This window comes from Pseudophryne corroboree, chromosome 8, assembly GCF_028390025.1.
Source record: "Pseudophryne corroboree isolate aPseCor3 chromosome 8, aPseCor3.hap2, whole genome shotgun sequence".
NCBI lineage: Eukaryota > Metazoa > Chordata > Amphibia > Anura > Myobatrachidae > Pseudophryne > Pseudophryne corroboree.
This window is the reverse complement of record NC_086451.1, coordinates 76,448,432-76,470,167: the sequence shown is the minus strand read 5'-3', so window position 1 is coordinate 76,470,167 and position 21,736 is coordinate 76,448,432. Positions and strand designations below refer to the sequence as shown.

At 48.1% G+C, this 21,736-nt stretch overlaps 1 protein-coding gene across 1 annotated transcript in view; it reads left to right on the top strand.

Annotated features, from left to right (window-relative positions):
- The first annotated feature begins 13,197 nt into the window (after positions 1-13,197).
- The window catches only part of AIF1L (allograft inflammatory factor 1 like), a 116,558-nt gene continuing 108,019 nt past the window's right edge, over positions 13,198-21,736 (top strand). The window contains exons 1-2 of the mRNA XM_063936702.1: positions 13,198-13,346; positions 13,592-13,653. Of these exons, the coding sequence (XP_063792772.1) occupies positions 13,322-13,346; positions 13,592-13,653 (87 nt within the window). The 5' untranslated portion in view covers positions 13,198-13,321. The remainder of the gene's footprint in view (positions 13,347-13,591; positions 13,654-21,736) is intronic.

The window sequence follows — 21,736 nt, the reverse complement described above, 5'->3', positions numbered from 1 at the left end:
CTGTGGTCAAGTCAGGAGACTTGCCTTCACATCAATATCCTGGAACTAAGGGCCATATACAACGCCCTACGTCAAGCGGAGACCCTGCTTCGCGACCAATCGGTGCTGATTCAGTCAGACAACATCACCGCAGTGGCTCATGTACACCGCCAAGGCGGCACTAGGAGCAGGGTGGCGATGGCGGAAGCCACCAGAATTCTTTGCTGGGCGGAGAATCACGTAAGAGCACTGTCAGCAGTGTTCATTCCGGGAGTGGACAACTGGGAAGCAGACTTCCTCAGCAGGCACGACCTCCACCCGGGAGAGTGGGGACTTCATCAAGAAGTCTTCACGCAGATTGCAAGTCGGTGGGAACTGCCACAGGTGGACATGATGGCATCCCGCCTCAACAAAAAGCTACAGAGGTATTGCGCCAGGTCAAGAGACCCTCAGGCGATAGCTGTAGACGCACTAGTGACACCGTGGGTGTTCCAGTCGGTTTATGTATTTCCTCCTCTTCCTCTCATACCCAAGGTGCTGAGAATCATAAGAAAAAGAGGAGTGAGAACAATACTCATTGTTCCGGATTGGCCAAGAAGGACTTGGTATCCAGATCTGCAAGAAATGCTCACAGAGGACCCATGGCCTCTGCCTCTAAGACAGGACTTGTTGCAACAGGGGCCCTGTCTGGTCCAAGACTTACCGCGGCTGCGTTTGACGGCATGGCGGTTGAACGCCGGATCCTAGCAGAAAAAGGCATTCCGGATGAGGTTATTCCTACGCTGATAAAGGCTAGGAAGGACGTGACGGCTAAACATTATCACCGTATATGGCGAAAATATGTTGCTTGGTGTGAGGCCAGGAATGCCCCTACGGAGGACATAGGTGTGCGCAGGGGGGGTGCCTGGTGCGCACAGGCACCCCCTAATGTCTGGCACCCCGATCTCACATGCCTGATGCAACGATCGCCGTGCAGGCTGATTACAGTCCCCTCTGCGCTGCACCCTGTGAGAACTGCATTACTGACCGGACACCTGGGTTAATCAAGGATGCCACCGCCCACCCATCACACCCGCCACATGCCCACCACTCTCCTTCTATACTATGCCAATGCCAGACATCGGATGAGGGTCAGCATGCAGCCAGCATTCCTCTTAGGGAGACAAATTCAATACTGGCAGGCGGCCGGCAGCAGTATTGATACGTCACTCGTTTTTCCAGCAGCATCAGTACTAGTCTGCGACTGTCAGTGTCAGTGAGTGACTGACTTGTAAGTAAGCTGCTGCAGCTTGCAGTGGAAAGAGAGGGGGAGCCAGACCAGGCTGAGGAGGAGCAGTGTAATTGCAGTGAGTGCCATCAGGGGTGTTTGTTTGGTGCACACCACAACATATGACAATGTATCTGCTTTATTAGGACTGGCACAAGGGTGGATATTTTATATTGCGTTGACGTCAATAGATGGTGCTAGACACGCCCAAAAGGCGGTGCTAGACACACCCCTCCGACGGTGCACCCCCTAATAATATGTGCTGCGCACGCCTATGACGGAGGAATTCCAGCTGGGCCGTTTCCTTCACTTCCTACAGTCGGGAGTGACTTGGGGCCTAAAATTGGGTTCCATTAAGGTCCAGATTTCGGCCCTATCCATTTTCTTTCAAAAAGAACTGGCTTCTCTACCTGAAGTTCAGACGTTTGTAAAGGGAGTGCTGCATATTCAGCCCCCTTTTGTGCCTCCAGTGGCACCTTGGGATCTTAACGTGGTGTTGAGTTTCCTGAAGTCACACTGGTTTGAGCCACTTAAAACCGTGGAGTTAAAATTTCTCACGTGGAAGGTGGCCATGCTATTAGCCTTGGCTTCGGCTAGGCGTGTGTCAGAATTAGCGGCTTTGTCACATAAAAGCCCCTATCTGGTTTTCCATATGGACAGGGCAGAATTGCGGACACGTCCACAATTTCTGCCAAAAGTGGTGTCATCTTTTCATATGAACCAACCTATTGTGGTGCCTGTGGCTACTCGTGACTTGGAGGATTTCGAGTTACTAGATGTGTTCAGGGCTTTGAAGGTTTATGTAGCCAGAACGGCTAGAGTCAGGAAAAGTGAGTCGCTGTTTATCCTGTATGCATCCAACAAGCTGGGTGCTCCTGCTTCAAAGCAAACTATTGCTCGCTGGATCTGTAACACGATTCAGCAGGCTCATTCTGCGGCTGGATTGCCGCTGCCAAAATCAGTAAAAGCCCACTCCACAAGGAAGGTGGGCTCTTCTTGGGCGGCTGCCCGAGGGGTCTCGGCATTACAGCTTTGCCGAGCAGATACTTGGTCAGGTTCGAACACTTTTGCAAAGTTTTACAAGTTTGATACCCTGGCTGAGGAGGACCTTGTGTTTGCTCATTCTGTGCTGCAGAGTCATCCGCACTCTCCCGCCCGTTTGGGAGCTTAGGTATAATCCCCATGGTCCTTACGGATTCCCCAGCATCCACTAGGACGTTAGAGAAAATAAGATTTTACTTACCGGTAAATCTATTTCTCGTAGTCCGTAGTGGATGCTGGGCGCCCGTCCCAAGTGCGGACGTCTTCTGCAATACTTGTATATAGTTATTGCTTAAATAAGGGTTATGTTATGGTTGCATCAGGGTTGATCTGATGCTCCGTTGTTGTTCATACTGTTAACTGGGTAAGTTTATCACAAGTTATACGGTGTGATTGGTGTGACTGGTATGAGTCTTGCCCTGGATTCCAAAATCCTTTCCTTGTACTGTCAGCTCTTCCGGGCACAGTTTCTCTAACTGAGGTCTGGAGGAGGGACATAGAGGGAGGAGCCAGAGCACACCAGTATCCAAATTCTTTCTTAAAGTGCCCTGTCTCCTGCGGAGCCCGTCTATTCCCCATGGTCCTTACAGAGTCCCCAGCATCCACTACGGACTACGAGAAATAGATTTACCGGTAAGTAAAATCTTATATATATATATATATATATATAAATATAAATAAAAGCAATTACCATTATTAGAACATTAGAGAAATGCATGAAACTGATAGTTATTTTATTGCCCATGTATACAGTTGATAAGACTATTATGAAAAGATGACTGTGGAAATGTCTGCCAGTTAGATCTGTGACCCCGCACAACGGGTGGTCTTCTGTTTGCCGGCGGTCGGGCTCCCGGCGCTCAGTATACCGGCGCCGGGAGCCCGACCGCCGGCTTACCGACACTTATTTTCCCTCGTGGGGGTCCACGACCCCCATAGAGGGAGAATAAAATAGTGTGGCGCGCGTAGCGCGCCACCGTGCCCGTAGCGTGGCGAGCGCAGCGAGCCCGCAAGGGGCTCATTTGCGCTCGCCAAGCTGTCGGTAAGCCGGCGGTCGGGCTCCCGGCGCCGGGATGCTGGTCGCCGGGAGCCCGACCGCCGGCCACCCGTAGTGAACCCCGCACAACAGATGCCGTTAGATGTATACTGGCAGTAAACTATGTGACTAACTGGAACAAAATACTGAATACTCAGAAGAGATATCAGAACATAAGTGAAAAACACATGTCAAGATAAACCATGGAGTTTGTTTACCTAGTAAAAGCTCTAGGAACACAGGTAATTGATGGTATCTTGCTTGTGTTTGGTTTATCATGTATTTGTAATCTGTTTTACTCATCTGCCTAGTAAAATGACGGAAGATTATGTATCACGCAATTTCATTCTAAGGCAGTAAGAAGAAACAATGTACTTTTATTTAAAGAATACGGAACATGGAAAGTGAAAGATTTGTGGATGGAATCAGGAATATTAACATTAATGCTGAATTAGGACTTGGGAAAGCTCAAAAGGTGGGACTGTAAAAATATGCCTTAATATCCAAACCTTCGTTACTTACAAGGATTTTGGTATGTGACTTACAAATTGGTCTTCAGTTCGGAATTTCCATGAATAAATACAGTATTGTTGAGTGTAATTTTGCATTAGAACAGAAATCCTTTGCCCCAAACGCTTTCTCCCCAAAGGCGGGATTTACTAAAATAAAAATGCTGTAACAACCCTGTTTTCAGGCTTTTTACCGCATTTTAAAATGTACAAACCCCAGGCCGCCCACTTTTCGATGCAGAGGGCATCACCAGCTTTTTATGGCGAGACCCTTTAGAAGCCTATGAGCTACTTACTTCATCCCACCGCCTCCGCCGCCCATTTCCTGCTACACCGTCCCCCCCATACCTTACTGCAGGCAGCCTCCCCGTTGCAGACGCGGATATCAGCCTCCTGCTCCACTAGCACCACAGCCATCTGTACTTCTGGATGCAGGGAGGAGGATCCCAGGACTGACAGCAGACGTCACCTCCCGGGGCTGGGAGGTGATGGAGACCCCAGTGAACCCTTTCCTCCAGACCACCACATTACATTGTGATACTAATCGCATATGTTAGTAGATATGCGATTAGCATCGCTGCGGTGGCCCACGATTAGTCTTAGTAAATCCCAAGTGTATTAGTATTACACAAGTGAATTAGTAAATTAAATCAGCTTGATTCATTTGTTAAACTCAAATCTTTTTATACAGTTGAAAAAAAATGTGTCTCCCTATAGAAAGGGAATATCTTCAAGTTTGTGATACCGTAACTCAACCTTTTGATTGCTCATTTTAAGGTTCTCCCATATTAAATACTATTTTTACATGTTATTTTTTATATCTTTGTACTGTAGTTTGGACAGGGCCGGATTAAGGTTTGCGGGGGCCCAGGGCACTTAAGACAGGGGGCCCGGGTAAAGGGAGGGTTGTATAGTCGATTGTGCATACCTCCCAAAATTTCCCATTCTAGGTGGGACAAAATGCTCTCTACCTGGACTTCCCTCTTAATATATGATTGGTGTCACCTGTGTTGAACTGATTTTTAATAAAGGAATTTCAACACAGATGATTGCAATCATAAAGTAAAAAGGAAGTCCAGGTAGAGAGTATTTTGTCCCTCCTGGAAAGGGTCATGTAGGGAGGAGTATATTACATTTAAACTAATAGTTTAATAATGTCTGGGTACTGTTTATAGCTCCACCTAATTGAGAGACAACTATTTTATAATGTTTTCTTGTAGTGGACCAAAGGCAACTAAAACAACTTTAAAATACACATAGAAAAATAAAATCTACTGTATGATCTATCTTGTTACATGTAAGAATAGCAGCAGCCACTGTACTACTTACACACTGGGACTGGAATCAGGAGAGCTGTGATAACACTGTGCTCTGGCCGGCAGGCCCCCTGACAGAGGGGGGCCCGGGGTACAGTATCCCCTGCGTCCCCCCCTTAATCTGGCTATGAGTTTGGATGTCCTGCAGGCTTTCATTGTTTACTCTGTAATCGTGTATGTAGTTTATGTACACTCGAAGGCAGGGGCGCCGATTTATGTTTTTGCTGGTGGGTGCCGGATGATGTAATTATGTCACGCCATGGCCGCACACGCAAGAGACCAGGAGGCTGATTGTGAGCTGGGGGTGGAGCCACGGGCCGAGGAATTTCCGGCACGCGGCTCAACTCCCAGCTCACAGTCAGCCTCAGTGTCTACACCATATGAGCCGCCAGCGGGGGTGAGCGCAGCATAGTCTCAGTGGAGCTCCGGGTGCGGCACTGCAGCTTCCCACAGCCGACACTCAATGAGCCGCCAGCGGTGGTGAGTGCAGGTGGTGACTATAAGGACCTGCACAGGGCCGGGCGGATGGCCCTGTGGGTGCTCATCATTTACCGTTTGTTTTTTTAATTAGTATGGCTACTTATATTTGCTGTCTACATTTTAGAATGGACAGTATGATAGGCAAGACCTGGATACATTTATATAATATGTCAGTATTAGGGCTGTTAGGGACCCACCTGATGAAATCACCATAATGTGGTAGATGGGCTCACATTTTTGGGCGAAAATTGTGCTAAAAACCTCAATTTTACTCCATCTTAAATTGTACCGTTTATTATAATTGTTTTGCTTACCAGTGTTCTTAGTGCTTATAGTGTGCATCTGCATTTTCTTTCTTTTTTACATTGTTGACCCTGCTCTTGCCACTAAGCAAAAACAGTTCCCACAAGTCAATAGCTTCTTATTAGTTCCTTTAGGCAAACTCCTCCTAGATCAATCACCCCTAGAAGTGGCAGCATCACAGACACAGCATGTTTGGGGAACTTGTTTATCAGCTGGTCCCTTCCCATACTTGCCTACTTTTGAAAAAGCATTTCAGGGAGATTGTGAAAGTCAGCTCGGGCGCGTACTGCTACATCAGAGAGGCGTGTCATGAAAATGACTTACGGCCAAATGTAAATGAGGCCCAAAGTTAGTAAGATCTATTTGTTGAAGAAAAGACACTGATATTTTGCAAGATTTGTTCGTTTATTGTGTTTTACAAGAGTTATAAGGCACAATGGTTATAAGGCACAATGATCCCTATGGCCACTTACAGTATATGAAACATATACTGTAAGTGGCCATAGGGATCATTGTGCCTTATAACCAATGCAGGGAAATGGCACTGATTATCCCATTTGAATGTATGTATTTCTGATTTATTTCCCCCCCAAGAATGTAATAGCTGCATAATGGGGGTAAGGTGCAATCAGGGAGATTGCTGCTATTTCAGGGAGTCTCCTGCAGAATGAGGGAGGGTAGGCAACTATGTCCCTTCCTAGCTACCATATTGTAGCGCAAAGTTATAGGCAACATCATTCCCCAGTCTACATGCTGTTTTTGTGCCATGTCGTCATTTAAAACACTCAAAAGTCTTTACTATCCACTCTAGGTCAGTTAATAAACAAAGGGGTACATTTACTAAGATGGGAGTTCTATTTAAGAAATGATGTTGCCCATAGCAACCAACCAGATTCCAGGTATTATCTTCTAGAAGGTGCTAGATAAATAAGAAGTAGAATCTGATTGGTTGCTATGGGCAAAAGCCCATCTTAAATAGAACCCCCATCTTAGTAAATGTCAAAGTCTTTAATATCCACTCTAGATCAGTAAATAGAAATATCAAATCTTCTTTTCTCTAACGTCCTAAGTGGATGCTGGGGACTCCGTAAGGACCATGGGGAATAGCGGCTCCGCAGGAGACTGGGCACATCTAAAGAAAGCTTTAGGACTATCTGGTGTGCACTGGCTCCTCCCCCTATGACCCTCCTCCAAGCCTCAGTTAGATCTTTGTGCCCGAACGAGAAGGGTGCACACTAGGGGCTCTCCTGAGCTTCTTAGTGAAAGTTTTAGTTTAGGTTTTTTATTTTCAGTGAGACCTGCTGGCAACAGGCTCACTGCATCGAGGGACTAAGGGGAGAAGAAGCGAACTCACCTGCGTGCAGAGTGGATTGGGCTTCTTAGGCTACTGGACATTAGCTCCAGAGGGACGATCACAGGCCCAGCCTGGATGGGTCCCAGAGCCGCGCCGCCGGCCCCCTTACAGAGCCAGAAGGCAGAAGAGGTCCGGAAAATCGGCGGCAGAAGACGTCCTGTCTTCAACAAGGTAGCGCACAGCACTGCAGCTGGGCGCCATTGCTCTCAGCACACTTCACACTCCGGTCACTGAGGGTGCAGGGCGCTGGGGGGGGGCGCCCTGAGACGCAATAAAAAACACCTTGGATGGCAAAAAATGCATCACATATAGCTCCTGGGCTATATGGATGCATTTAACCCCTGCCAGAATACATAGAAAAACGGGAGATAAGGCCGCCGATAAGGGGGCGGAGCCTATCTCCTCAGCACACTGGCGCCATTTTCCCTCACAGCTCCGTTGGAGGGAAGCTCCCTGTCTCTCCCCTGCAGTCACTACACTACAGAAAGGGTTAAAAAAGAGAGGGGGGGCACTAATTACGCGCAGTATTAAAGATACAGCAGCTATAAGGGGAAAAACACTTATATAAGGTTATCCCTGTATATATATAGCGCTCTGGTGTGTGCTGGCAAACTCTCCCTCTGTCTCCCCAAAGGGCTAGTGGGGTCCTGTCCTCTATCAGAGCATTCCCTGTGTTTGTGCTGTATGTCGGTACGTTTGTGTCGACATGTATGAGGAGAAAAATGATGTGGAGACGGAGCAGATTGCCTGTAATAGTGATGTCACCCCCTAGGGGGTCGACACCTGAGTGGATGAACTGTTGGAAGGAATTACGTGACAGTGTCAGCTCTGTATAAAAGACAGTGGTTGACATGAGACAGCCGGCTACTCAGCTTGGGCCTGTCCAGACGTCTCATAGGCCGTCAGGGGCTCTAAAGCGCCCGTTACCTCAGATGGCAGATATAGACGCCGACACGGATACTGACTCCAGTGTCGACGGTGAAGAGACAAATGTGACTTCCAGTAGGGCCACACGTTACATGATTGAGGCAATGAAAAATGTTTTACACATTTCTGATAATACGAGTACCACCAAAAAGGGGTATTATGTTCGGTGAGGAAAAACTACCTGTAGTTTTCCTGAATCTGAGAAATTAAATGAGGTGTGTGATGATGCGTGGTTTTCCCCCGATAACAACTGATAATTTCTAAAATGTTATTGGCATTATATCCTTTCCCGCCAGAGGTTAGGGTGCGTTGGGAAACACCCCCTAGGGTGGATAAAGCGCTCACACGCTTGTAAGGGCTCTACCCTCTCCTGAGATGGCCGCCCTTAAGGATCCTGCTGATAGAAAGCAGGAGGGTATCCTAAAATGTATTTACACACATACTGGTGTTATACTGCGACCAGCAATCGCCTCAGCCTGGATGTGCAGTGCTGGGTTGGCGTGGTCGGATTCCCTGACTAAAAATATTGATACCCTAGATAGGGACAGTATATTTTTGCCTATAGAACATTTCTATATATGCGTGATGCACAGCGGAATATTTGCCGACTGGCATCAAGTCTAAGTGCGTTGTCCATTTCTACCAGTAGAAGGTTATGGACACGTCAGTGGTCAGGTGATGCGTATTCCAAACGGCATTTGGAAGTATTGCCTTATTAAAGGGAGGAGTTATTAGGGGTCGGTCTTTCAGACCTGGTGGCCACGGCAACAGCTGGGAAATCCACGTTTGTACCCCAGGTCGCCTCTCAACATGAGAAGACGCCGTATTATCAGGCGCAGTCTTTTCGTGGACAAGCGGGCAAAAGGTTCCTCATTTCTGCCCCGTGACAGAGGGAGAGGAAAAAGGCTGCAGAAATCAGCCAGTTCCCAGGAACAGAAACCCTCTCCCGCCTCTGCCAAGCCCTCAGTATACGCTGGGGCTTTACAAGCAGAATCAGGCACGGTGGGGGGCCCGTCTCAATGAATTTCAGCGCGCAGTGGGCTCACTCGCAAGTAGACCCCTGGATCCTTCAGGTGATATCTCAGGGGTACAAATTAGAATTCGAGACGTCTCCCCCTCGCCGTTTCCTAAAGTCGGCTTTACCGATGTCTCCTTCTGACAGGGAGACAGTTTTGGAAGCCATTCACAAGCTGTATTCCCAGCAGGTGATAATCAAGGTACCCCTCCTGCAACAGGGAACGGGGTATTATTCCACACTGTTGTGGTACCGAAGCCGGACGGCTCGGTGAGACCGATTCTAAATCTAAAATCTTTGAACACTTACATACAGAGGTTCAAATTCAAGATTGAGTCACTCAGAGCAGTGATTGCGAACCTGGAAGAAGGGGACTACATGATGTCTCGGGACATCAAGGATGCTTACCTTCATGTCAAAATTTACCCTTCTCATCAAGGGTACCTCAGGTTTATGGTACAGAACTGTCACTATCAGTTCAGACGCTGCCGTATGGATGGTCCACGGCACCCCGGGTCTTTACCAAGGTAATGGCCGAAATGATGATATTCCTTCGAAGGAAGGGAATTTTAGTTATCCCTTACTTGGACGATTCCCTAATAAGGGTAAGATCCAGGGAACAGTTGGAGGTCGGTGTAGCACTATCTCAGGTAGTGTTGCGGCAGCACGATTGGATTCTCAATATTCCAAAATCGCAGCTGGTTCCGACGACTTGTCTTCTGTTCCTAGGGATGATCCTGGACACAGTCCAGAAAAAGGTGTTTCTCCCGGAGGAGAAAGCCAGGGAGTTATCCGAGCTAGTCAGGAACCTCCTAAAACCGAGCCAAGTCTCAGTGCATCAATGCACAAGGGTTCTGGGTAAAATGGTGGCTTCCTACGAAGCAATCCCATTCGGCAGATTCCACGCAAGAACTTTCCAGTGGGACCTGCTGGACAAATGGTCCGGGTCGCATCTTCAGATGCATCAGCGGATAACCCTGTCACCAAGGACAAGGGTGTCCCTCCTGTGGTAGTTGCAGAGTGCTCATCTTCTAGAGGGCCGCAGATTCGGCATTCAGGACTGGGTCCTGGTGACCACGGATGCCAGCCTGCGAGGCTGGGGAGCAGTCACACAGGGAAGGAATATCCAGGGCTTATGGTCAAGCCTGGAGACATCACTTCACATAAATATCCTGAAGCTAAGGGCCATTTACAATGCTCTAAGCTTAGCAAGACCTCTGCTTCAAGGTCAGCCGGTGTTGATCCAGTCGGACAACATCACGGCAGTCACCCACGTAAACAGACAGGGTGGCACAAGAAGCAGGAGGGCAATGGCAGAAGCTGCAAGGATTCTTCGCTGGGCGGAAAATCATGTGATAGCACTGTCAGCAGTATTCATTCCGGGAGTGGACAACTGGGAAGCAGACTTCCTCAGCACGACCTCCACCCGGGAGAGTGAGGACTTCACCCAGAAGTCTTCCACATGATTATAAACCGTTGGGAAAAACTCGACAGGTATTGCGCCAGGTCAAGGGACCCTCAGGCAATAGCTGTAGACGCTCTGGTAACACCGTGGGTGTACCAGTCAGTGTATGTGTTCCCTCCTCTGCCTCTCATACCCAAGGTACTGAGATTGATAAGATGGAGAGGAGTAAGCACTATATTCGTGGCTCCGGATTGGCCAAGAAGGACTTGGTAACCGGAACTTCAAGAGATGCTCACGGAGGATCCGTGGCCTCTACCTCTAAGAGGGGACCTGCTCCAGCGAGGACCCTGTCTGTTCCAAGACTTACCGCGGCTGCGTTTGACGGCATGGCGGTTGAACGCCGGATCCTGAAGGAAAAAAGGTATTCCGGATGAAGTCATCCCTATCCTGATCAAAGCCAGGAAGGATGTAACCGCAAAACATTGTCACCGCATTTGGCGAAAATATGTTGCGTGGTGCGAGGCCAGTAAGGCCCGACGGAGGAAATTCAACTGGGTCGATTCCTACATTTCCTGCAAACAGGAGTGTCTATGGGCCTGAAATTGGGGTCCATTAAGGTTCAAATTTCGGCCCTGTCAATTTTCTTCCAAAAAGAACTAGCTTCAGTCCCTGAAGTTCAGACGTTTGTAAAAGGGGTACTGCATATACAGCCTCCTTTTGTGCCTCCAGTGGCACTTTGGGATCTCAATGTAGTTTTTTGGGTTCCAAAAGTCACATTGGTTTGAACCACTTAAATCTGTGGAGTTAAAATATCTCACATGGAACGTGGTCATGCTGTTGGCCCTGGCCTGGGCCAGGCGCGTGTCAGAATTGGCGGCTTTATCCTGTAAAAGCCCTTATCTGATTTTCCATTCGGACAGGGCGGAATTGAGGACTCGTCCTCAGTTTCTCCCTAAGGTGGTTTCAGCGTTTCACCTGAACCAACCTATTGTGGTGCCTGCGGCTACTAGGGACTTGGAGGACTCCAAGTTGCTAGACGTTGTCAGGGCCCTGAAAATATATGTTTCCAGGACGGCTGGAGTCAGGAAAACTGACTCGCTGTTTATCCTGTATGCACCCAACAAGCTGGGTGCTCCTGCTTCTAAGCAGACTATTGCTCGTTGGATTTGTAGTACAATTCAGCTTGCACATTCTGTGGCAGGCCTGCCACAGCCAAAAATCTGTAAATGTCCACTCCACAAGGAAGGTGGGCTCATCTTGGGCGGCTGCCCGAGGGGTCTCGGCTTTACAACTTTGCCGAGCAGCTACTTGGTCAGGAGCAAATACGTTTGTAAAATTCTACAAAATTGATACCCTGGCTGAGGAGGACCTGGAGTTCTCTCATTTGGTGCTGCAGAGTCATCCGCACTCTCCCGCCCGTTTGGGAGCTTTGGTATAATCCCCATGGTCCTTACGGAGTCCCCAGCATCCACTTAGGACGTTAGAGAAAATAAGAATTTACTTACCGATAATTCTATTTCTCGTAGTCCGTAGTGGATGCTGGGCGCCCATCCCAAGTGCGGATTGTCTGCAATACTGGTACATAGTTATTGTTACCAAAAAATCGGGTTATTGCTGTAGTGAGCCATCTTTTCTAGAGGCTCCTCTGTTATCATGCTGTTAACTGGGTTCAGATCACAAGTTGTACGGTGTGATTGGTGTGGCTGGTGTATGAGTCTTACCCGGGATTCAAGATCCTTCCTTATTGTGTACGCTCGTCCGGGCACAGTATCCTAACTGAGGCTTGGAGGAGGGTCATAGGGGGAGGAGCCAGTGCACACCAGATAGTCCTAAAGCTTTCTTTAGATGTGCCCAGTCTCCTGCGGAGCCGCTATTCCCCATGGTCCTTACGGAGTCCCCAGCATCCACTACGGACTACGAGAAATAGAATTATCGGTAAGTAAATTCTTATTATTAAGTATTCTCAATAATAAATAGCATTTTTTTATTTAGTCTCAGTTTCATACTTGCATCCACAGATCTGGGTGTTTGCTCTTCGAAAGTTGATTTTGCTGAAATCCTGCTTATGTTGGTTTGATTATTGTGGAATGCCGTTCTAGACTTTGATGCATGTATGTTATTGTTACCAAAAACATTTCCTTTTGTTTTGCAATAGTTTTTTTTTTCCTTTTATATTATTTGAAAATTTATAATGAAACATATACTGAACAAAAACGCTGGAGCAAAAGTTCTGCAGTCTCCCCTTTTTATGTTGTTGACTATGAAAAGTTACAAGTTACTCTACTTAGGCAGTACTGTGGCACAATGGCTAACACTGCTGCCTCACAGCACTGCGGTCATGGGCCTGATTCCAAGCATGTCCAGGACCGGTGTGGAGTTGTTATGGCTTTAACTGTTTATAAATTAGAAATTACATTTGGCCAGTCAATAAAAGGCATGTTGGCACAGTCAACTGCATTCTCACTTTGGCCAGCAGAGGGAGCTGTGTTAATGCCAAGGAAACAAAGCTACAGTATGATTAAGATTGCAGAAGGGTTGAGCTTACTTCTCTGGGCTGCTTAAAACAACCAATGTGAGCAGCTTCCCATAGCCATCTGCTCAAGAAGAGCAAGGAGATTGAAGCAAGCATCTGTATCTACGGGCTCAGCAGCTAATCTCTTGCAGGACCGTCTCAGACACAGATCTCACCATGACATCCAACAACAGAATTCAAGGTAAATCCAACTTTCTAGGCTGTCCGATTGCCTCCTAACTTGTCAGTGCAGACATCAGACGGGTTTCAGGCAGCCCGAACTACACTGCAGACAGATCGCAGCCTGTCAGGTCTATTTAGAACAGTTATGACATGCTCAGTCCTCTCTTACGCTGAATTAAATCCTTTGCCTAGAACGAAAAGTAATTTATTATTTACACCAAGGTATAACATTTCCTAATTGATGTTTTATTAATAATTACCTAGGTGGGAAAGCTTTTGGCATCCTGAAGGCTCAGCAGGAGATGCGGCTGGAAGAGGTGAACCAGGTGAGATGATGGGCAAGGGGTGGGTCGCAACTTGGTCTGTTGTTTTTGTAAAACTTTTTCTAAACTTTCCAGAATGGCACTGTGATATGCCAGTCGTGCCCTGGCTCTTATTCGTAGCTGTCTTATATTCCGTAGCTTTTAGGTAAGCTGTGTCTCCCCACATGCTGTGGAACTAGAAGTCTCAGCAATGGCATGCTGGGACTTATAGTCCCACAACAACTATTTGCCAGTGTCCTATGCTGTTTTAATGTAGCAGTGAGGTACATCTGAGTATTGAAGAATAACCAAATAGTATATTTAAATTAACCATTTACAACTCACTCTAAGAGGGTAAGCATTTGCCGGTAATTGAATCCCTCCCTAATTGTTCTTCATCTGTATGGCCTGACACTTTCCAGACTGTCATAAATTAGAATGCAAAGTAAAATAGTCACAGTTCCCTGACAAGGGAAACGTATAATTGTTTCATTTTACTAGTGGCTGATCAGTACCGTGTTAATCATATGTAGTGTACAGCTACAGTCCTTCCTGTCTTACCTGTGGACTTTATACAGTGCTGTGTTTAACCACGGTAAGAGTGTTGGGGGTCACTTGTACAATCATTGAATAGAACCAGAACTATTAGTCAAGCTTGGAAATTCCTCTTCGTGCAACTTCTCTTTTCACTACTGAACTGTTTAGGTGGAACTGAGAGCCCTAGTTCCTGCGCTGTAGAACAATGACATGCACCAAGTGTGTTGATCAAGCAAAGTTTATGCCAAGTCTATGCCAACCAGATTGCCGGGCGCTTTTATTACTGCTACTTGTAATTGTCTTGGGATGACTGATGCCCACTGCTTCTGGGACCGCTAGTCAGTCATAGAGGTGTTACCGCTGTCCTCTCAGCTGTTCTGCAGAATTACAGGTCTCTTTGTGGCTGTACAAATTGAACATTCCTTCAGTCTGTTCAAGGAGGTCAGGGCTGGGAATCACATTGTTGGTTTTGATCAAGGACATACAGTAGTCATAGTGAAAGTGCAGGGAAGTAGCACCAGCCACCCGCACCTTATCACTGTATGACTTAATGACCGGAGGAAAGATACAGAGTGTAGCAGAGTGGAATGCGTGGAGAGTATGCCTGCTTTAGAGGCCAAACCCAAGAATTGTGGTGTTATACCTATTATTACAGATGGCATTACCCGTTGTAGCCTATGGGCTACAGACCGCCATATTTCCAATGAGAGGGATCTGTAGGATCTCTCCCCGGCAATGGGCGCATACACATGTGTGGTCTGAATGACGGAGAGAAGCGCTGCCTTCCCGCGAACCAGAAATTAAAGTGATCTCATTGGTGATCACTTTACTTTTATTTAACACATTGCAGGGACTGATTCCCACTGGAGTCCTTGTTCCTGCGTGTGTGTTTTTTATTACATCCTAGCTACCCTTCATTTCTTATTGATATAATAAGCATCTACAATCCAATATCGGATAAATATGCCCCTTAGTATTATAGAAAGAATAAAATATAAACATGTGGGGTGTGTGGGGGGGAATGCAGAGTTGATAGCAAAATGGGCGCAATTTATAAAAAAAAAAAGTGAAAAACAATGGTTGCAAAAAGAAGGTGTTTCCATGTATAAGCAGTGCTGTCCACATCTCGTGATGTGCCCATATCAGCACTGGCAGCCCATGCGCCCGGTTTACTGTATGTCATCATCGTCATTAGGGTGTATTTACATTAACCCTTCAGCAGGTACAAAATATATGCCTCCTAATGGGCGCAAATGCACATAACTTCTAGTCTGTGGGCTTAATTCAGACCTGATCGCAGCAGGGGGGCCATATAACATGTGCAGAGAGAGTTAGATTTGGGTGGGTTATATTGTTTCTGTGCAGGGCAAATACTGGCTGCTTTATTTTTACACTGCAGTTTAGATTTCAGTTTGAACACACCCCATCCAAATCTAACTCTCTCTGCACATGTTATATCTGCCCCCCCCCCCCCCTGCAGTGCACATGGGGGGTCGTTTACGATCAGGTACGCAGACATGCGGGGGACGCCCATCTCAGGGCTAGTCCGCCCAGCATGTCAGTACCAGCCCCCCTTCCGGCAGAAGTGCAAAAGTATTGCACAGCGGCGATGCTTTTGCATTTCAGGAGTACCTCCCGGCCAGCGCAGATCCTGCAGCTGGCTGGGAGAACCTCTTCGCTGCCTGGGTCGCAGCGACTGCGTGTGGCATCATGCAGCCGCCGCGGCTCGCCCCCCAACGGTCCGGCCACGCCTGCGTTTGCCGGACCGCGTCGTCCAGTCCCTTCCCGCCCAGTGTTCGCCTCTGCCTGTCAATCAGGCAGAGGCGATCGCTAGGCAACGACGGCCTTCGGCCATCTGGCATGCGCCGGCGCTCTGCTGCGCCGGCGCAGTACTGACCCGATCGCACCGCTGCAAACAAATGCAGTGTGCGATCAGTTCGGAATGACCCCCTATGGTTTTGCCCATTAGCTAACAAATTTGCAGCTGAGATCAGGTCTGAATTAGGCCCTGTACTTAGTCTGTGTAAGAATAAGAACCCCCACTTTATCTCTCTCCAAGACTTGATACATCTCCCCCTCTTCTGTGTCATAATCATCATTATCAACCATATTGGCTTAGGTGGTAGTAAGGTTTTTTTATAATGTCATTCATACATTTGTGACTCATCCGCTAAGTTACTATTTCCTGTATTGCTATATAATATTGTCCTGGATTGGAACCTGTATTTCTGCTGAAGAACCCCAGGGGCATTATACTGTAGATAAATACCTGCAGTTTGAGTGCCTGGTGTTTGGATCTTTGACAACTAGACAGAACAGTTTTATTTGTGGATGGGGGAGGTTTATGAAATAATAGAATTTGAAACCAGCATGTGTAGATGATGTTTTTGCATTGAAACAGCAGGGCCGGACCAGGTATGGGTGACCCAGGCGGCTGCCCTGTGCCCATGGGAAACTTGTGAGCTGTGGTCTTCAGACAAGAGCTTGCACTGAGCGGGATGCGCACCACTTGCACGTGTGCCAACGCAGGGATGTGTTTGGGGAGCAGAATTTGGGGTGGTTTAGGGTTTCAGTATCACTAGATAAACTCCTGGGGAATATGGCCATGTGCCCCCACCAGGGCATGCCCGCAACACTTTTAATTGGCTCATTGCTACACGTACTGTACAGAAGTATGCCCTGAGCCGGCGCCTATACCCTACACTGGTCACAAGCCTGTCAGGGACCTCGGTTACACTGTCAGCAATAATCCTCAGGCCAGTATAAAGAACTGAAGAGCGGGAAGCAGCGCCATGTTCAGGGGGCGGAGCTTCTCCTCAGAGCGGAACCAGCAGCGCTCAGCGCCATTTTCCTGCCTGCAGATCCTGTACAGAGACGCTGACAGGGAGAACTGTCCTTCCAAGCAACTCCAGCTATCCTGTGCTATACCAGGGGGTTGTAGAAGGGGTGGGGTGGGGGGGGGGGGCTGGCTGTGTAAATACTGTGTAGTCTATTAAGGTACACAGTAAGCGCTAGGTAGTGGTATTATATCTACCTAGGGAAGCGCTGTGTGTGGGTTGGCTCCAATCTCTGTGTCTCTCTATGGCATACTTGGGGGAAAACTGTGTCTGACATTTCTCTGTATGTGTGTGGGTGTTTGTTGTCTCACATAGCCATGTCTGGGGACTCTGGGGGTCATTCCCAGTTCGCTCGCTAGCAGTTTTAGCAGCCGTGCAAACGCATTGTCGCCGCCCACTGGGGAGTGTATTTTCGCTTTGCAGAAGTGCGAACGCTTGTGCAGCAGAACGCCTGCAAAATCTTTTTGTGCAAAACAAGACCAGCCCTGTAGTAACTCTTCGTGTGCGTTGATTCTAACGACGGAGGGAAGGCTTTTGACGTCACATACCCACCCAGCGTTCGCCCAGCCACGCCTGCGTTTTTCCTGGCACGCCTGCGTTTTTCTAAGCACTCCCTGAAAACGGTCAGTTGCCACCCAGAAACGCCCACTTCATGTCAATCTTCCTGCGTTCAGCCGTGCGACTGGAATCTTGGTTAGATTCTGTGCAAACCCACGATGCTCACTGTACCTGTACAATGCGCCTGCGCATTGCGGTGCATACACATGCGCAGAAATGGCGATTTTTAGCCTGGCAGCTAGCGATCAACTCGGAATGACCCCCTCTGTGTCTTATGCTGCAGAGGACATTTCCTGTCAGGAGGAAACCATTCCATGTGCACAGAAATGTTATGTCTTGTCTCAGATCCCCATTAATGAGCTTGAGTGGTTAACCTCTATTAAGGGTATGATCTCTCAGATCTCTACTAGGGTAGCTCATGCTGAGACTGAAACTCAGGTTTTAAAGAAGTCTATGGCAGTTTGGTCAGGTTCTGTTCCTATTCCTTCAAAATCCCTTAGCATATACCCACAGAAACGTGCACTTTCCCAGATCACGCAAGATGACACGGATACCGACTCTGACGCGGCAGACGGTGATAGGGATGTGCTGAGGGGGGCGGCATTCCTTACAAAAGGGGTGCAGCAAATGATTGAGGCCATTAGAGATGTGTTAAATATTACTGACTCCACACCTGAGCAGGTTGAGCAGGCTTACTTCACAGACAATAAGAGAGCCTCGCTAATCCTCCCTGCATCTAAAGAATTAAACGCTTTATTTGAAAAATCCTGGGAAAACCCGGAGAAAAAATTCCAGATTCCAAAAAGGATTCTGGTTGCCTTTCCCTTCCCTGAGGAAGATAGGAAAAAATGGGAAAACCCACCCATAGTTGATGCATCTGTCTCCAGACTGTCTAAAAAGGTGGTTTTACCTGTCCCTGGATCTACCGCGTTAAAAGAACCGGCTGATCGCAAGATTGACACTACGCTCAAATCCATATACACTGCTTCAGGGGTGGCGCTGAGGCCTACTATTGCCTGCACATGGATCTCTAAAGCTATAGTAAAGTGGTCAGGCACATTACTAGAGGATTTGGATTCAATGGATAGAAGTGACATTTAATTATTTTTACGTAACATATAGGATTCTGCGGGATTCATGGTGGAATCCATGAAGGTCCTGGGTACGCTGACTGCAAGGATATCTTCCATGTCTGTCTCAGTTCGTAGGGGACTCTGGCTACGCCAATGGTCTGCAGATGCGGAATCCAGGAGAAGTGTGGAGAACCTACACAGGTCAGGCTCTATTTGGGGAAACGTTGGATGCGTGGATTTCCACGGCAACCACGGGTAAGTCACCATTTCTTCCCTCAGCTACGCCTACTACGAAGAAACCTTTCGGACCGCTAAGACAAAAAAGTCCAAGCCTCCTACCACCTTCTTTAGAGGTGGGCAGGCAAAATCCAAAATGCCTGCACCTGCAGGCTCCCAGGACCAGAAGCCTGCTTCTGGTACCTCAAAATCCTCAGCATGACGGTGGACAACGCAGCCTGGAGGACGGGCTGGTGGGTGCAAGACTCAGACGTTTCAGCCACATCTGGGTGTCGTCCGGCCTGGATCCCTGGGTACAGGATATTGTGTCCCAGGGGTACAGACTGGAGTTTCAAGAAACCCCACCTCACGATTCTTCAAATCAGGCTTGCCAGCTTTACTGACAGACAGAACTGTCCTACTAGAAGCTATCCAGAAATTGGAAAAGTCAGAGGTCATTGTCCCAGTTTCACCTCATATGCACAACGTGGGTTACTATTCAAACCTTTTTGTGGTACCGAAACCGGATGGTTCGGTCAGACCAATTTTGAACTTGAAATCGTTAAACCCTTATCTAAGGGAGTTCAAATTCAAAATGGAGTCTCTGAGAGTGGTTATCTCAGGTCTGTTGGAGGGGGAGTTTCTGGTATCCCTAGATATCAAGGATGTGTATCTCCACATTCCGATTTGGCCTCCGCACCAGGCTTATCTCAGATTTGCACTGTTAGACAGTCACTATCAGTTTCAGGCGCTGCCATTCGGTCTCTCCACGGCACCGAGGGTGTTCACCAAGGTGATGGCAGAGATGATGGCTCTCCTCTGCAGACAGGGAGTGAACATAATTCCATACCTGGACGATCTGCTGATAAAGGCGTCATCCAGGGAGAAGCTGTTGCAGTCCACTGCTCTCACGACTCATCTGATCAGGGTCCATGGCTGGATCCTGAACCTTCCAAAGTCACATTTGGTGCCGACAAGGAGATTGTCTTTCCTAGGGATGATCCTCGACACGGAAGTGCAGAGGGTGATTCTACAATCAATGGTCCGGGATGTCCTGAAGCCGACCTGGATATCGATTCATCAGTGCATTTGTCTTCTGAGGAAGATGGTTGCCTCTTACGAGGCTCTGCAGTTCGGAAGGTTTCATGCTCAATCCTTCCAATTGGATCTCCTAGACAATTGGTCGGGTTCTCATCTACATATGCACCTGAGGATACGTCTGTCGCCGAAAGCAAGGATTTCATTCCTCTGGTGGCTACAAATGCCTCACCTTCTGGAGGGCCGCAGGTCCGGGATCCAGGACTGGATCTTTCTAACCACGGATGCAAGTCTCCGGGGCTGGGGCGCAGTCACTCAAGGGGAAACCTTCCAAGGAAGGTGGTCAAGCCTGGAATCCAGTCTTCCAATAAACATTCTGGAACTAAGAGCCGTGTACAACGGTCTTCTGAAAGCGGCACATCTTCTGAAAGATCAGGCCATTCAAGTTCAGTCGGATAATGTAACGACAGTGGCCTACATAAACCGACAAGGCAGAATGAAGAGCAGAGCTGCAATGTCAGAGGTAACAAAAATCATCCTCTGGGCGGAAAAGCACGTGGTGGCGCTGTCAGCAATCTTCATTCCGGGAGTGGACAACTGGGAAGCGGACTTCCTCAGCAGACACGATCTCCATCCAGGAGAGTGGGGCCTCTATCCAGAAGTGTTCACGGAGGTGACAAATCTTTGGGGGGTTCCTCAAATAGACATGATGGACTCCCGCCTCAACAAAAAACTTTGACGGTATTGCTCCAGGTCAAGAGACCCGCAGACAGTGGCGGTGGACGCCCTGGTAACTCCGTGGGTGTCCCAGACGGTGTACGTATTTCCTCCACTTCCACTCATTCCAAGAGTTCTAAAACTCATAAGGAGAACAAGAGTTCATGCAATCCTCATTGCTCTGGACTGGCCAAGGAGGGCTTGGTAAGCGGACCTTCTGGATCTACTGCTGGAAGAGCCGAGGCCTCTTCCTCTTTGGGAGGACCTGTTGCAGCAGGGACCATTCGCTTATCAAGACTTACCGCGGCTACGTTTGACGGCATGGAGGTTGAACACCAGATCTTAGCTCGGAAGGGCATTCCGAACAAGGTTATTCCTACCCTGATACAGGCTAGGAAAGGAGTAACGTCTAAACATTACCATCGCATTTGGAAAAAGTATGTATCTTGGTGTGAGTCCAAGAAGTTTCCTACGGTGGAGTTTCAACTGGGACGTTTTCTCCTCTTCCTGCAAGCAGGTGTGGATATGGGCCTGCGGTTGGGATCCGTAAAGGTCCATATTTCGGCCCTATCCATTTTCTTCCAGAAACAGTTGGCCGCCCTCCCTGAGGTTCAGACTTTTTTGAAAGGGGTTCTGCACATCCAGCCTCCCTTTGTGCCACCTACAGCGCCCTGGGATCTTAACATGGTGTTACAGTTCCTCCAATCGGATTGGTTCGAAACTCTACCGGAGGGCTGTCACTCTGTTGGCCTTAGCTTCTGCTAGACGTGTGTCGGAGTTGGGGGCTTTGTCTTGTAAGAGCCCCTACTTGATCTTCCATGAAGATAGAGCTGAGCTCCGGACACGTCAGCAGTTCCTTCCAAAGGTTGTGTCGGCATTTCATATCAACCAACCAATTGTGGTGCCAGTCGCTACTGACTCCTCAATTTCATCAAAGTCCTTGGATATTGTGAGGGCTCTGAAAATCTACGTGAAGAGGACTGCTTGTCACAGAAAATCGGACTCTTTGTTTGTCCTGTATGATCCCAAGAAACTTGGGTGTCCTGGTTCTAAGCAGACTATCTCTCGCTGGATCAGGTTCACTGTCCAACATGCGTATTCTACGGCAGGATTGCCGTGTCCTACATCTGT